Source organism: Chiloscyllium plagiosum, unplaced genomic scaffold, assembly GCF_037043375.1.
Source record: "Chiloscyllium plagiosum isolate Xiang-an unplaced genomic scaffold, Cpla_swu_hap1 HiC_scaffold_39, whole genome shotgun sequence".
Taxonomy (NCBI): domain Eukaryota; kingdom Metazoa; phylum Chordata; class Chondrichthyes; order Orectolobiformes; family Hemiscylliidae; genus Chiloscyllium; species Chiloscyllium plagiosum.
In genome coordinates this window covers 21,643,165-21,657,036 of record NW_028270177.1, presented here as the reverse complement: position 1 = coordinate 21,657,036, position 13,872 = coordinate 21,643,165, and the positions used below count along the sequence as shown (strand labels likewise).

Below are 13,872 nucleotides of genomic sequence, written 5' to 3'. Positions count from 1 at the left end.
GAGAGAGGGGGGCGGGAGAGAGGGGGGCGGGAGAGAGGGGGGCGGGAGAGAGGGGGGCGGGAGAGAGGGGGGCGGGAGAGAGGGGGGCGGGAGAGAGGGGGGCGGGAGAGAGGGGGGCGGGAGAGAGGGGGGCGGGAGAGAGGGGGGCGGGAGAGAGGGGGGCGGGAGAGAGGGGGGCGGGAGAGAGGGGGGGGAGAGAGGGGGGGGAGAGAGGGGGGGGGAGAGAGGGGGGGGGGGAGAGAGGGGGGGGGAGAGAGGGGGGGGGGAGAGAGGGGGGGGAGAGAGGGTGGGGGAGAGAGGGTGGGGGAGAGAGGGTGGGGGAGAGAGGGTGGGGGAGAGAGGGTGGGGGAGAGAGGGTGGGGGAGAGAGGGTGGGGGCAGAGAGGGTGGGGGCAGAGAGGGTGGGGGCAGAGAGGGTGGGGGCAGAGAGGGTGGGGGCAGAGAGGGTGGGGGCAGAGAGGGTGGGGCAGAGAGGGGGGGCAGAGAGGGGGGGGCAGAGAGGGGGGGGCAGAGGGGGGGGGGCAGAGGGGGGGGGCAGAGAGTGGGGGGAGAGAGGGGGGGAGAGAGATGGGGGGAGAGAGATGGGGGGAGAGAGATGGGGGGAGAGAGATGGGGGGAGAGATGGGGGAGAGAGATGGGGGAGAGAGATGGGGGGAGAGAGATGGGGGGAGAGAGATGGGGGGAGAGAGATGGGGGGAGAGAGATGGGGGGAGAGAGGGGGGGAGAGAGGGGGGGGAGAGAGATGGGGGGAGAGAGATGGGGGGAGAGAGAGACGGGGGAGAGAGGGAGATAGAGACGGGGGGAGAGAGGGAGAGAGACGGGGGGAGAGAGGGAGAGGGAGACGGGGGGAGAGAGGGAGAGAGAGACGGGGGGGAGAGAGAGAGAGACGGGGAGAGAGAGAGAGAGAGAGACGGTGGGGGAGAGAGAGAGAGACACGGGGGAGAGAGAGAGAGACGGGGGAGAGAGAGAGAGACGGGGAGAGAGAGACGGGGGAGAGAGACGGGGGAGAGAGACGGGGAGAGAGAGAGGGATGGGGGGAGAGAGACGGTGGGGGAGAGAGAGAGAGAGATGGGGGGAGAGAGACGGTGGGGGAGAGAGAGAGAGAGAGAGATGGGGGGAGAGAGACGGTGGGGGAGAGAGAGAGAGAGACGGTGGGGGAGAGAGAGAGACGGTGGGGGAGAGAGACAGAGAGAGACGGGGGGAGAGAGAGAGAGAGAGAGATGGGGGAGAGAGAGAGAGAAGGAGAGACGGTGGAGAGAGAGAAAGAGAGACAGCGAGAGAGAGAGAGAGAGACGGGGGAGAGAGAGAGACGGGGAGAGAGAGAGACGGGGAGAGAGAGAGACGGGGAGAGAGAGAGAGAGACGGGGAGAGAGGGAGAGAGAGACGGGGAGAGAGGGAGAGAGAGACGGGGAGAGAGGGAGAGAGAGACGGGGAGAGAGGGAGAGACGGGGGGGAGAGAGAGAGAGACGGGGGAGAGAGAGAGAGACGGGGGGGGAGAGAGAGAGAGAGACGGGGGGAGAGAGAGAGAGACGGGGGGGAGAGAGAGAGAGATGGGGGGGGCGAGAGAGAGACGTGGGGGCGAGAGAGAGAGAGAGACGGGGGGAGAGAGAGAGAGACGGGGGAGAGAGAGAGACGGGGGGAGAGAGAGACACGGGAGAGAGAGACACGGGAGAGAGAGAGAGAGACGGGGGGAGAGAGAGAGAGACGGGGGGAGAGAGAGAGAGACGGGGGGGAGAGAGAGAGAGACGGGGAGAGAGAGAGAGACGGGGAGAGAGAGAGAGAGAGACGGGGAGAGAGAGAGAGAGACGGGGGAGAGAGAGAGAGACGGGGGAGAGACGGGGAGAGAGAGAGAGAGATGGGGGGAGAGAGACGGTGGGGGAGAGAGAGAGAGAGATGGGGGGAGAGAGACGGTGGGGGAGAGAGAGAGAGAGATGGTGGGGAGAGAGACGGGGGGGAGAGAGAGAGAGAGAGAGAGAGACGGTGGGGGAGAGAGAGAAAGAGACGGTCCGAGAGAGACGGGGGGAGAGAGAGAGAGACGGGGGAGAGAGAGAGAGAGACGGGGGGAGAGAGAGAGAGACGGGGGGAGAGAGCGAGAAAGGGGGGAGAGAGCGAGAAAGGGGGGAGAGAGCGAGAAAGGGGGGAGAGAGCGAGAAAGGGGGGAGAGAGCGAGAAAGGGGGGAGAGAGCGAGAAAGGGGGGAGAGAGCGAGAAAGGGGGGAGAGAGCGAGAAAGGGGGGAGAGAGCGAGAAAGGGGGGAGAGCGAGAAAGGGGGGAGAGCGAGAAAGGGGGGAGAGAGCGAGAAAGGGGGGAGAGAGCGAGAAAGGGGGGAGAGAACGAGAAAGGGGGGAGAGCGCGAGAAAGGGGGGAGAGCGCGAGAAAGGGGGGAGAGCGCGAGAAAGGGGGGAGAGCGCGAGAAAGGGGAGAGAGCGCGAGAAAGGGGAGAGAGCGCGAGAAAGGGGAGAGAGCGCGAGAAAGGGGAGAGAGCGCGAGAAAGGGGAGAGAGCGCGAGAAAGGGGGGAGAGCGCGAGAAAGGGGGGAGAGGGAGAAAGGGGGGAGAGGGAGAAAGGGGGGAGAGGGAGGGAGAAAGGGGGGAGAGAGAGGGAGAAAGGGGGGAGAGAGAGGGAGAAAGGGGGGAGAGAGAGGGAGAAAGGGGGAGAGGGAGAAAGGGGGAGAGGGAGAAAGGGGGAGAGGGAGAAAGGGGGAGAGGGAGAAAGGGGGAGAGGGAGAAAGGGGGAGAGGGAGAAAGGGGGAGAGGGAGAAAGGGGGAGAGGGAGAAAGGGGGAGAGGGAGAAAGGGGGAGAGGGAGAAAGGGGGAGAGGGAGAAAGGGGGAGAGCGAGAAAGGGGGAGAGGGAGAAAGGGGGAGAGGGAGAAAGGGGGAGAGGGAGAAAGGGGGAGAGCGAGAAAGGGGGAGAGCGAGAAAGGGGGAGAGCGAGAAAGGGGGAGAGCGAGAAAGGGGGAGAGCGAGAAAGGGGGAGAGCGAGAAAGGGGGAGAGCGAGAAAGGGGGGGGAAGAGAGAGCAAGAAAGGGCGGAGAGAGAGCAAGAAAGGGGGGAGAAAGGATGGTGAAGAGAGAGAGGCGAGAGAGATGTGAGAGAGAGAAAGAGAAAGGGGGGAGGGGGAGAGAGAGAGAGAAATGGGGGGAGGGAGAGACAGACAGAGGGAGTGGGGAGAGACGGGGGGGGCGTGAGAGAGACTTGGCGAGAGGTAGAGAAAGGGAAAGAAAGATGACGGCATGAACAATTGGTGCTTATGGAGTGGTTACGAAAATTGACAACTGCAATAGTTTTGTACTGTAATTAATGCAATGTCAAAGATAGGCACTTAAGAGCCTTAAGTCGTGAGAATTTTTAAAACATTGATGCAAAACAAAGTGTGTTTGGAAGCAGTGCAGGATATAGGTGGTAGTGGATACATGGAAGGAATTCACAGATTTGGTTTGATTTATTATTGCTACATGTGCTGAGATACAGTGAAAAATATTGTACTGTGTGCCAACCAAACAAATTATATCTTACATAAGTACATCACAGTCATAGAACAAAATGTAGCATTCCAGCTACAGAGAAGGTGCAGTGAAAGATCAACTCAAACAGAGGTCAGTTCGGGCGGCACGGTGGCACAGTGGTTAGCACTGCTGCCTCACAGCGCCAGAAACCCGGGTTCAATTCCCGCCTCAGGCGACTGACTGTGTGGAGTTTGCACGTTCTCCCCGTGTCTGCGTGGGTTTCCTCCGGGTGCTCCGGTTTCCTCCCACCATCCAAAAAGATGTGCAGGGTCAGGTGAATTGGCCATACTAAATTGCCTGTAGTGTTAGGTAAGGGTAAATGTAGGGGTATGGGTGGGTTTCGCTTCGGCCGGTCGGTGTGGACTTGTTGGGCCGAAGGGCCTGTTTCCACACTGTAATCTAATAGTGGGCGGCACCGTGGCACAGTGGTTAGCACTGCTGCCTCACAGCGCCAGAGACCCGGGTTCAATACCCGCCTCAGGCGACTGACTGTGTGGAGTTTGCACGTTCTCCCCGTGTCTGCGTGGGTTTCCTCCGGGTGCTCCGGTTTCCTCCCACAGTCCAAAGATGTGCAGGTCAGGTGAATTGGCCATGCTAAATTGCCCGTAGTGTTAGGTAAGGGGTAAATGTAGGGGTATGGGTGGGTTGCGCTTCGGCGGGGCGGTGTGGACTTGTTGGGCCGAAGGGCCTGTTTCCACATCGTAAGTAATCTAATCTAATAAGTCTGATAACAGCACAGAAACAGCTGTTTGCAAATCTTTGGTACATGTTTTCAAACTTTTATATCTTTTGCCCGATGGAAGAGGTGGAAGAGAGTATAAATGGGATGAGAAAGGTCTTTGATAATGGTGACTGCTTTCCCGAGGCAGTGGGAAGTGTACACAGAGTCCGTGGAAGGAAGGTTGGTTGTCATAATGGACTGCACTGCGTTCACAATTCTAATTTCTTGCCGTTTTGGACAGAGCCGTTACCATGCCAAATTGTGATGCATCCAGATAGAATACTTTCTATAAAAACTGGCAAGGGTGATTGTGGACATGTCACATTTCCTCAGCCTTCTAAGGAAGTAGAGGCGCTGGTGTGCTTTTAGAAAGGCCAAATTTACGAAATGCAGATGGCAAGGTATGGTTAAGAAATGTTTCAATGGAGGGAATTCTTTAGGGAGAACAGAACAACAAAAAAATGTATTTGGGAGCTCAGAAATTGTGGTTGAAAGCCCAAGGTCATTTCAGAAGTAATTAATTTATTAAACACTTCAGAAGGTCTTAAATTATGAGGCATTATCCTTCACCAACCTGTAGTGCCTTGGGAAAAAAAACCCCAATATTTATGTAACATCAGTCATTGTTGTTAACGTTTTGTCATGACATCATTATTCATTAACTCACCAGTTTGGCCACATTATCTTCATGGTTTTTCTGTTGTTCAAGTTGATCTAAAGCCTCCCCAACTTGATGCTCCAATGTCATTTTTAAACCAGCAAGCGGAGATTCTAATTCTTGGCAAGTATAAACTTTGGTACCAGTGTACTCTTCAGTTTGACAAATTTGGTTCACCTTAGGTGAAGTCTTTTGTTTAATTGCTTCTACAGTGTCATGGAGACGAAGTTGCCATTTTGTTTCAATGTCATGCATTTCTTGGTCTTTGAGCTAATAAAAAGTTGAAACAAGTTTGAAATTAAAACATCCTCAACAAGATATGCAGTAATAGATATGTAAGCAGTGCCTATTAGTCACTGTATTTCAAAACCAATCAATTCTGAGAAGCATCATTTTCCCTCTCATGTGTAAAGATCATATGGTCCAGTTGAAAGAAGCAGCAGAAAACGGTTCTCACATTTCCCATCCAAAACATTTCACTCAATTTAGAAAAATAGAATCTAATCATTATTATAACATTGTTTGTGGGATTGTGCTGTGCACAAATGGTTTCTACATTTTCCAACAATATGATAACTATACCTCAGAGTACTTAATTGACCACAAAATAATTTGGAACATTCCTGGAGCCTGAATAACTTTACATAAAGCCAAGCTCTTTTCATCTCCTTCAGGGCTTAGGCATTCCCAATCTCACATTTAATGGATAACTTGCACATTTTTAGTGATTCAGAACAAACACAGTATGGTAATTAAGTAGCACTCCAGTGAAGGTCTGTCATTGATAAACCAACATTTGTGATTTTGCCAAAGTAAAATCTATAGTACATAGAACATAGAACAATACAGCACAGAACAGGCCCTTCGGCCCAAGATACTGTGCCGAACTTCTAACCTAGATTAAGTACCCATCCATGTACCTATCCAAATGCCGCTTAAAGGTCGCCAATGATTCCGACTCTACCACTCCCACGGGCAGCGCATTCCATGCCCCCACCACTCTCTGGGTAAAGAACCCACCCCTGACATCTCCCCTATACCTTCCACCCTTCACCTTAAATTTATGTCCCCTTGTAACACTCTGTTGTACCCGGGGAAAAAGTTTCTGACTGTCTACTCTATCTATTCCTCTGATCATCTTATAAACCTCTATCAAGTCACCCCTCATCCTTCGCCGTTCCAACGAGAAAAGGCCGAGAACTCTCAACCTATCCTCGTACGACTTCCTCTCCATTCCAGGCAACATCCTGGTAAATCTTCTCTGCACCCTCTCCAAAGCTTCCACATCTTTCCTAAAGTGAGGCGACCAGAACTGCACACAGTACTCCAACTGTGTCCTAACCAAAGTCCTGTACAGCTGCAACATCTCTTCACGACTCTTGAATTCAATCCCTCTGCTAATGAACGATAATACTCCATAGGCCTTCTTACAAACTCTATCCACCTGAGTGGCAACCTTCAAAGATCTAAGTACATAGACCCCAAGATCCCTCTGTTCCTCCACCTGACTAAGAACCCTACCATTAACCCTGTATTCCGCATTCTTATTTGTTCTTCCAAAATGGACAACCTCACACTTGGCAGGGTTGAACTCCATCTGCCACTCCTCAGCCCAGCTCTGCATCATATCTAAGTCCCTCTGCAGCCGACAACAGCCCTCCTCACTGTCCACAACTCCACCTATCTTCGTATCATCTGCAAATTTACTGACTCACCCTTCGACTCCCTCATCTAAGTCATTAATAAAAATTACAAACAGCAGAGGACCCAGAACTGATCCCTGCGGAACTCCACTTGTAACTGGGCTCCAGGCTGAATATTTACCATCTACCACCACTCTCTGCCTTCGACCGGTTAGCCAGTTTTCTATCCAATTGGCCAAATTTCCCTCTATCCCATGCCTCCTGACTTTCCGCATAAGCCTACCATGGGGAACCTTATCAAATGCCTTACTAAAATCTATGTACACTACATCCACTGCTCTACCCTCATCCACATGCTTGGTCACCTCCTCGAAGAATTCAATAAGACTTGTAAGGCAAGACCTACCCTTCACAAATCCGTGCTGGCTGTCCCTAATCAAGCAGTGTCTTTCCAGATACTCATAAATCCTATCCCTCAGTACCCTTTCCATTACTTTGCCTACCACAGAAGTAAGACTAACAGGCCTGTAATTCCCGGGGTTATCCCTATTCCCTTTTTTGAACAGGGGCACAACATTCGCTACTCTCCAGTTCCCTGGTACCACCCCCGTTGCCAGTGAAGACGAGAAGATCATTGCCAACGGTACTGCAATTTCCTCTCTTGCTTCCCACATAATCCTAGGATATATCCCGTCAGGCCCGGGGGACTTGTCTATCCTCAAGTTGTTCAAAATGTCCAACACATCTTCCTTCCTAACAGGTATCTCTTCTAGCTTACCAGTCCATTTCACACTCTCCTCTTCTACAATACGGTCCCTCTCGTTCGTAAATACTGAAGAGAAGTACTTGTTCAAGACCTCTCCTATCTCTTCCGACTCAATACACAGTCTCCCACTACTGTCCTTGATCGGACCTACCCTCATTCTCGTCATTCTCAGGTTTCTCACATACGCATAAAATGCCTTGGGGTTATCCTTGATCCTATCCGCCAACGATTTTTCATGCCCTCTCTTAGCTCTCCTAATCCCTTTCTTCAGGTCCCTTCTGGCTATCCTGTATCCCTCCACTGCTCTGTCTGAATCCTGTTTCCTCAACCTTATGTAAGCCTCCTTCTTCCTCTTTACCAGACATTCAACCTCTCTACATTAGATTAGATTCCCTACAGTGTGGAAACAGGCCCTTTGGCCCAACCAGTCCACACCGACCCTCCAAAGAGTAACCCACCCAGACCCATTTCCTTCTAACTAATGCATCTAACACTATAGGCAATTTAGAATGGCCAATTCACCTGACCTGCACATCTTTGGACTGTGGGAGGAAACCGGAGCACCCGGAGGAAACCCACGCAGACACAGGGAGAATGCGCAAACTCCGCACAGACAGTCGCCCGAGGCTGGAATCAAACCTGGGACTCTGGCACTGTGAGGCAGCAGTGCTAACCACTGAGCCACTATGCCGCCCTATTGAAACTAACTTCCTGTAGTGGGGAGATAGAACAATTAATTTACAATAAGCAAAATTGCAAACACAAAGCAATATGATAATTGTCAGAATTTAAAGTCAACATAACACCACTAGTGCCATATCAGTACACAGAAGTATTTTCTATTTCCTTATGTGCATGAAGCTAAGAATAAATCTGTAAGGTCTTCAATAATAATTTGTTGACTACAGCAAAGGATCCGCACAGCACTACGTTTTAACTTTTACTATTAGCAAGATAAATGATCACCTTTTGTTGTTCCTCTTGCCAATGTGTTTTGGCCAACGCAACACGCTTCTCAACTTGTTGCTCAATATCAGTTTCTTTTTCCACCATCCATTGGTTTTTTGCAGCTACCATCAGAGTTTCATGCTTTTCTTCCAGTTCAACCTGAAGCTCTCTCAAACGCTCTTTCATTTCTTCAGAAAAGGCCTTTTTCATCTGAAAAGTCAAAGTTTACACTTTAAGCACTATAAATATAACTGCATTCTGGATATAGTAAAGAGTAAATATATGTTTTCCTAAAAGCAGTGGTTTACTTGAGAATAGAAAAAGCCCTTAAAACATGTCTAAAAGCTTTTACTGTTTGAAGGTATGACTGTATGACATGTTTGCTGTGCCTCATAAATTCTACTTTTTGTTTTGCAACACTAAAACAACTGCCATAATGCTGAAATGGGATATTTATATTTCTCATAGCAGACATAATTCATTTGAAGACATAACAATTGAAATTGTAGACAAGGAATCAAGAGAAGCAGTGAAGGTAGTTCCCTGAGATCTACGCTGAATGTCATGTGCTGCTATATGCACATCCTCAATCTCTCTCCATCAGCACCACCTCATATTTTCTCAAAGCTGTCCTGCCATCCAGTTTGACTTCATTCTTTCGATTTATTCAATGTTTTAACAATAACCTTTTTCTCTTCCTTTCAGACACTAAGGAACAAAGGTTGCAGCAACTCTAAGGTACCCATGCCCCTCTGGAAACTTCCTCCCTATCTCTCTGACTCCATTCCTTCTCCAAACCACACCTTGTCAGGTATTTACTGCACTTCGTGACTGTTCACACTCAGATGCTGAATTTTCAGTACTCAAAGGACTGAGTCTCATTCATTTGCGCTCCCACTGCAATGAATTGTGGACATGACATGACATCAAACTCTTGACAAGAGTCCGTTCCCTGCCCCAGAGACCTTGTCACCCTCCTCCAACACTCTCCTTCCACCTGGACTCTCTTTATACTCTCGTACTTGCCCTCAACCAATTGTCGATGTGACATTGGTTTCCTTAATTTCTCTACTCTCCTCACTTATTCTCCCTGCTAATCCCATACAGCTCACATCTACCTTCCTCCCAAAATCCACAAACAGAATTGCTCTGGGACAGACCCACTGTTTCTCTGTCTCTCCTGCACATAACTTACTTCTTCTTAGCTGATTTTGATTTTTTTTCTCCTGGTCCAGTTCCTTCCCCCTTACACCTGCAATTTTTCTGATGCTTTATATCAGTTTTAAAACGTCCAGCTTACAGACACCAGCCAACTCCTCTTCACCATCCTTCTACATGTCCATTCCCCATCAGGATGGTGTTGGGGCTCTCCGTTTCTTCCTCAAACGGCAGCCTGAACTGTCGCCATCCACCATCATCCTCCTTCACCTTAAGCATGTCCACACTTTGAACAATATCTACTTTGACTCCTTGCACTTTCTGCAGGAAGCCTAAGACATATTAAACTTTTTTTCCTCAAGCAAGGATTCCCTACAACCTTGACTAACAGGGCCCTTACCCACATCCAACACATTTTCTGCACTTCTGCCCTCATTCTTTTCCTTCTCTACAACAATGAATAAGATGCCCCTTGTCCTTACTTTTTACCTTGCCAGCATCTGCATCCTTCCATTTCGTAACCTCCACCAAAACATCACTGCTAGACACTTATTCCCCACTCCTCCCTTGTCAGCATTCTGCAGAGACTGTTCCCTCTTGGGAAATTCTGGTCCACTCCTCATTCACTCGCAATACCTCCTCACACTACCTTCCCATGCAATCAAAGAAGGTGCAACTCTTGCCAGTTTACTTGCTCACTCCTCACCAAAGGCCTCAGGCAAAGCAGCAATTTATCTACAGTTCATTCAACTGGTCTACTGCATTGATTGTCACAATGTGGTCTGCTTCATACTGAGGAGACTAAATGACCACTTTGACTATAAGTGACATTTTGCGGAGCACCTACATCTGTCTGCAAAAATGACCCGAAGCTTCCAGCTGTTTGCCACTTTAATACACCATCGTGTTTCCATGCTGAAATTTCTATCTTAGGGAACAGCCTCGTTTTCCAACGAATCTCAATGCAACCTGGAGGAACAATACCTCATCTTCTGTTTGAGCACACTACAAACTTCAGAATGTTAAGTATTGAGTTTAACAATCTCAGAGCCTGAGGACCCTCTTTCTTGTCCATCACCTAACCCACTACCCCAGGTCCTGTCATGAAATGGGTCAATACAGTCAATCAATTCACAGCAACTCATTGTGACCATTATCATCTATCTAGCTTCTCTTTTGCCCTGGCCTACTATCAACACTTCTTTTGCCTGCCTATCCGTTTTTCTGTCTTGTCATGCTGCTCCTTTAACAAGGTTATGTGGTTCTTGGGTTTTTTTCCCAGAGAGATCATAAAAGACACAGACTTCGAAAAATCTAAGTTTGAAGGGTTTTAAGGCCAATTTGATTATAGCAAACAGATACTGCCTCAGGCAAAAAGCTTTTAAGTTTAAAAAAATTGTACAATGAAAGGGGAGCGGCCAGTTCTCCCAGCTCAGCTTTTCTCTGGTTTAATTTGGTTTTGGGCAGTTTGCCTATTCACTGAAATCAGTTAAGTAGAGTTTAAAAAGCGGCTGGATTCAAAGAAGCAGGCTGAGGCTGATCCTCCATTCTCTCTCTGACATTTCTCCTGTGTTTGATTTTACATTTTGTGCCAAGGAGTGTTTATGGGAATTGTGGGTTCCCATAATTGTGGCAAGTATTTGGAACAGCATCATTAGGTTGGGATGATCTGTTGGGTTTTCAGATAGGTTAAGTTATTTGGTATTCTGTTCTCTTTTGTTTGTATTTCATTTGGTAATCTTGTAAATTAACTCTGTTTTGTTTAAAACTACATGTTTGACCAACTATATTGCCCTCTGGATATCTGCATTACACCTGCTTAAAACAACTAGCAAAGTTAGGGTCTAGGCTACTTTCTTGAAATGCTTTTAGTTGGTCTAGTCTGATCCATAACACTCTCTCTGGGCACTCTCTCCATCATTCTTTCCCCTGCCATCCCCCATCATCAGCTTAAATACCTTATCCTAGCTGCTTCAATTTCTGAAGGAGGATCACAGGATTTGAAATGTTAACTGTTTTCTCTCTACAGACCCATGTGCATTTCCACCATTTTCTGTGCCTATTTCAGATTTCCACCATGCACAGTATTTTGCTTTTGTGGTACCTCTCCAAATTAATTTTGTTTGGGATCCTAACGCAAATAAAACTGAATTGAATTTGAATTCATATTAAAAAGATCAAAAGGACAGAACTGTAACTAACAACAATAACTAGTCAGTCAATCTGTGACTCTATTTAACCTACTGACTTTTTTTGATTTGTGGTCATTGTTGGAATATAAATCCAACAACGAAACAGGAACAGGGATTTAAGAACATGCAAAACTTTCTTGATGAGCCAGCCAATTTCCAAATAGTGTTGATTCAGGAGGAAAAAAAATTGAAAATAGTCACCTGATCAAACACCATAAAAGACACTATTACCACTTCATGATCACAAAGCACAAGCCTTGTACAATATATGCCTTTCAAATATAAAAATCTGGGACTCATTAGAACAGTCAGTCACAAGACAAAGTAATCAGGCCAATACCTGATTTCACATTCAAAATTCTACCAGTGTTAGAAGATTATTGCAAGGTTTGTACAGTACAAACAGAAGTAGGTCATTCAAACTGTAGAAGCAGTCCTTCAATGAGAATGATTGAATACTTCAATGGTTTTTTTGCTCACCCCATCCCCCTATGCCACTGTAACCAGAAATTAATCGCTACCTTAGTATATTCAAAGACCGAGCCTTCACTGTCCTCTGTAAACAGAATCCCAAAGGCACACAATCCTCCAAGTAAAATAATTTCTCCTCATCTCGGCCAAAGAAGCATCCCTTTTATTCTTAAACTGTGCTCCCTAGTTTTAGACTAAACAAACAGGGGAAACATCTTAAGTGCATCCACCCATAAAAGGTCCATCCCTTCAAATATTTGTAAATTTAAATGAGATCTCCTCTCATTCTTTAAGACTCTAGAGAATAAAGGCCCAGTCTGCCCACCATTCCGGGAGCAAATATGGTGAATTTTCATCACATTCATTCTCTGGGAATAATATCTTTCCTGAGATAAGGGGACCAAAACTGCATATAGTACTCCAGGTGCTGTGTAACCTAGCACCCATGTTTTTGTAATGGTAGTTAGATCATATCTATTTATCTTTATTCGTGCCTTTAGATAATCTATTTTGTTGTAAATGCTGCATACATTCAGTTCGAACGTACTTAACTTTATAATTTTGACATCATTCTGCTTTGAAACATACTCAGCCTTGTTTCTCCGGTCTTATTGTCTCCCCAGCATCTTTAGGACTTCTTGTTACAACTTTACTTCTTTCCAAGTTGGGTCACCACTCAGGTACCAACCCCCCTAACAAGCTTGCTTAACCCTGACAGCACTAGCAAGGATATCAGTCCCAGTTCCAAAGGTAAACTTGCCAACTTGTCAAGGTTCCTCTTGCCCCAGAACCAGTCACAATTCCTCAGAAATCTGATGCCCTCCTTCCTACACTAGTTCTCCAGCCATTTATTCAAACAACCTTCCTGTTCTTTTGTTCACTAAAGCATATTACTTGGAGTAATCCTAAGATCACTTTTTTGAGATTTTCTTACATTCTTGACATGTGTCTTCAGGAATTCATCCGTCTAGTATCATGGACATAGGTAGGTAACGTGGACCATGCCTTCTGGCTGATCTTCCAGAAGTTAGTATTGCAGTTGCTCCATGACATCCTCAATTCTGGCGCCAGAGAGGCAACATACCATCCACGAGTCCTGTTTATTGTCACACAAACACCTGTCTACTCGCTTGACTATGGAACTTCCAATGATTATCCCTCTTCCATTTTCCTCCTCCCCTGTACATCTGAGGCACCGTATTGTCACGGACTTGACACTAGTTGCACTCCCATGAGGAACCATCACCCTCACCAGTTTCCAAATAGCAAGCATGATAAACTCAAGGAGCTCCTGCAATATCTGCCTGGTATTCTTAGACTGTCTGGCAGTCACCCATTCCTTCTCTACCTGTATGTCTTAAATCTGCAGTGTGACCAATTTCCTGTTCATGCTATCCACACAGCTCTGTACTTTGAGGAAGCATAACAGTGACTCCAGTCGATATTCAATTTCTGATCCCAGACCTCAAGCTTGTGAAACCAATAATACATTTTATATATATATTAGTCTTAGACACATGGTTTGTCCATGATTTAACACATACCACAGCATGTATACCTCACCAGGCCCTTCTGAACTGCCTTCTTATAACTCTTAAAAACTATTTGTTACCCTTAGAATAAGTATAGACTTACTATTAAAGCTTAACAAGTTATTTCTCAGAAAAAAAAAGAGAAAAAAAAAACTAGAAGTACAACCTAATCAGTTGCTTTCTCTATATTTATGATGCCACACCACCATTGTCTTAGTGCAGGTAGGCATCCCGATCTGCATTTTATTTCTTCACCTGTTCACTCTGCATTTTGGAGACA

At 47.5% G+C, this 13,872-nt stretch overlaps 1 protein-coding gene across 2 annotated transcripts in view; it reads right to left on the bottom strand.

The window, feature by feature from the left end:
• cep152 (centrosomal protein 152) overlaps positions 1–13,872 on the bottom strand; it is an 85,985-nt gene that overhangs the window by 17,960 nt on the left and 54,153 nt on the right. For both annotated transcript variants that reach the window (XM_087981405.1, XM_087981406.1), the window contains 2 exons: positions 8,258–8,449; positions 4,892–5,152 (listed from right to left, as the gene is read on the bottom strand). In XM_087981405.1, the coding sequence (XP_087837531.1) occupies positions 4,892–5,152; positions 8,258–8,449 (453 nt within the window). The remainder of the gene's footprint in view (positions 1–4,891; positions 5,153–8,257; positions 8,450–13,872) is intronic.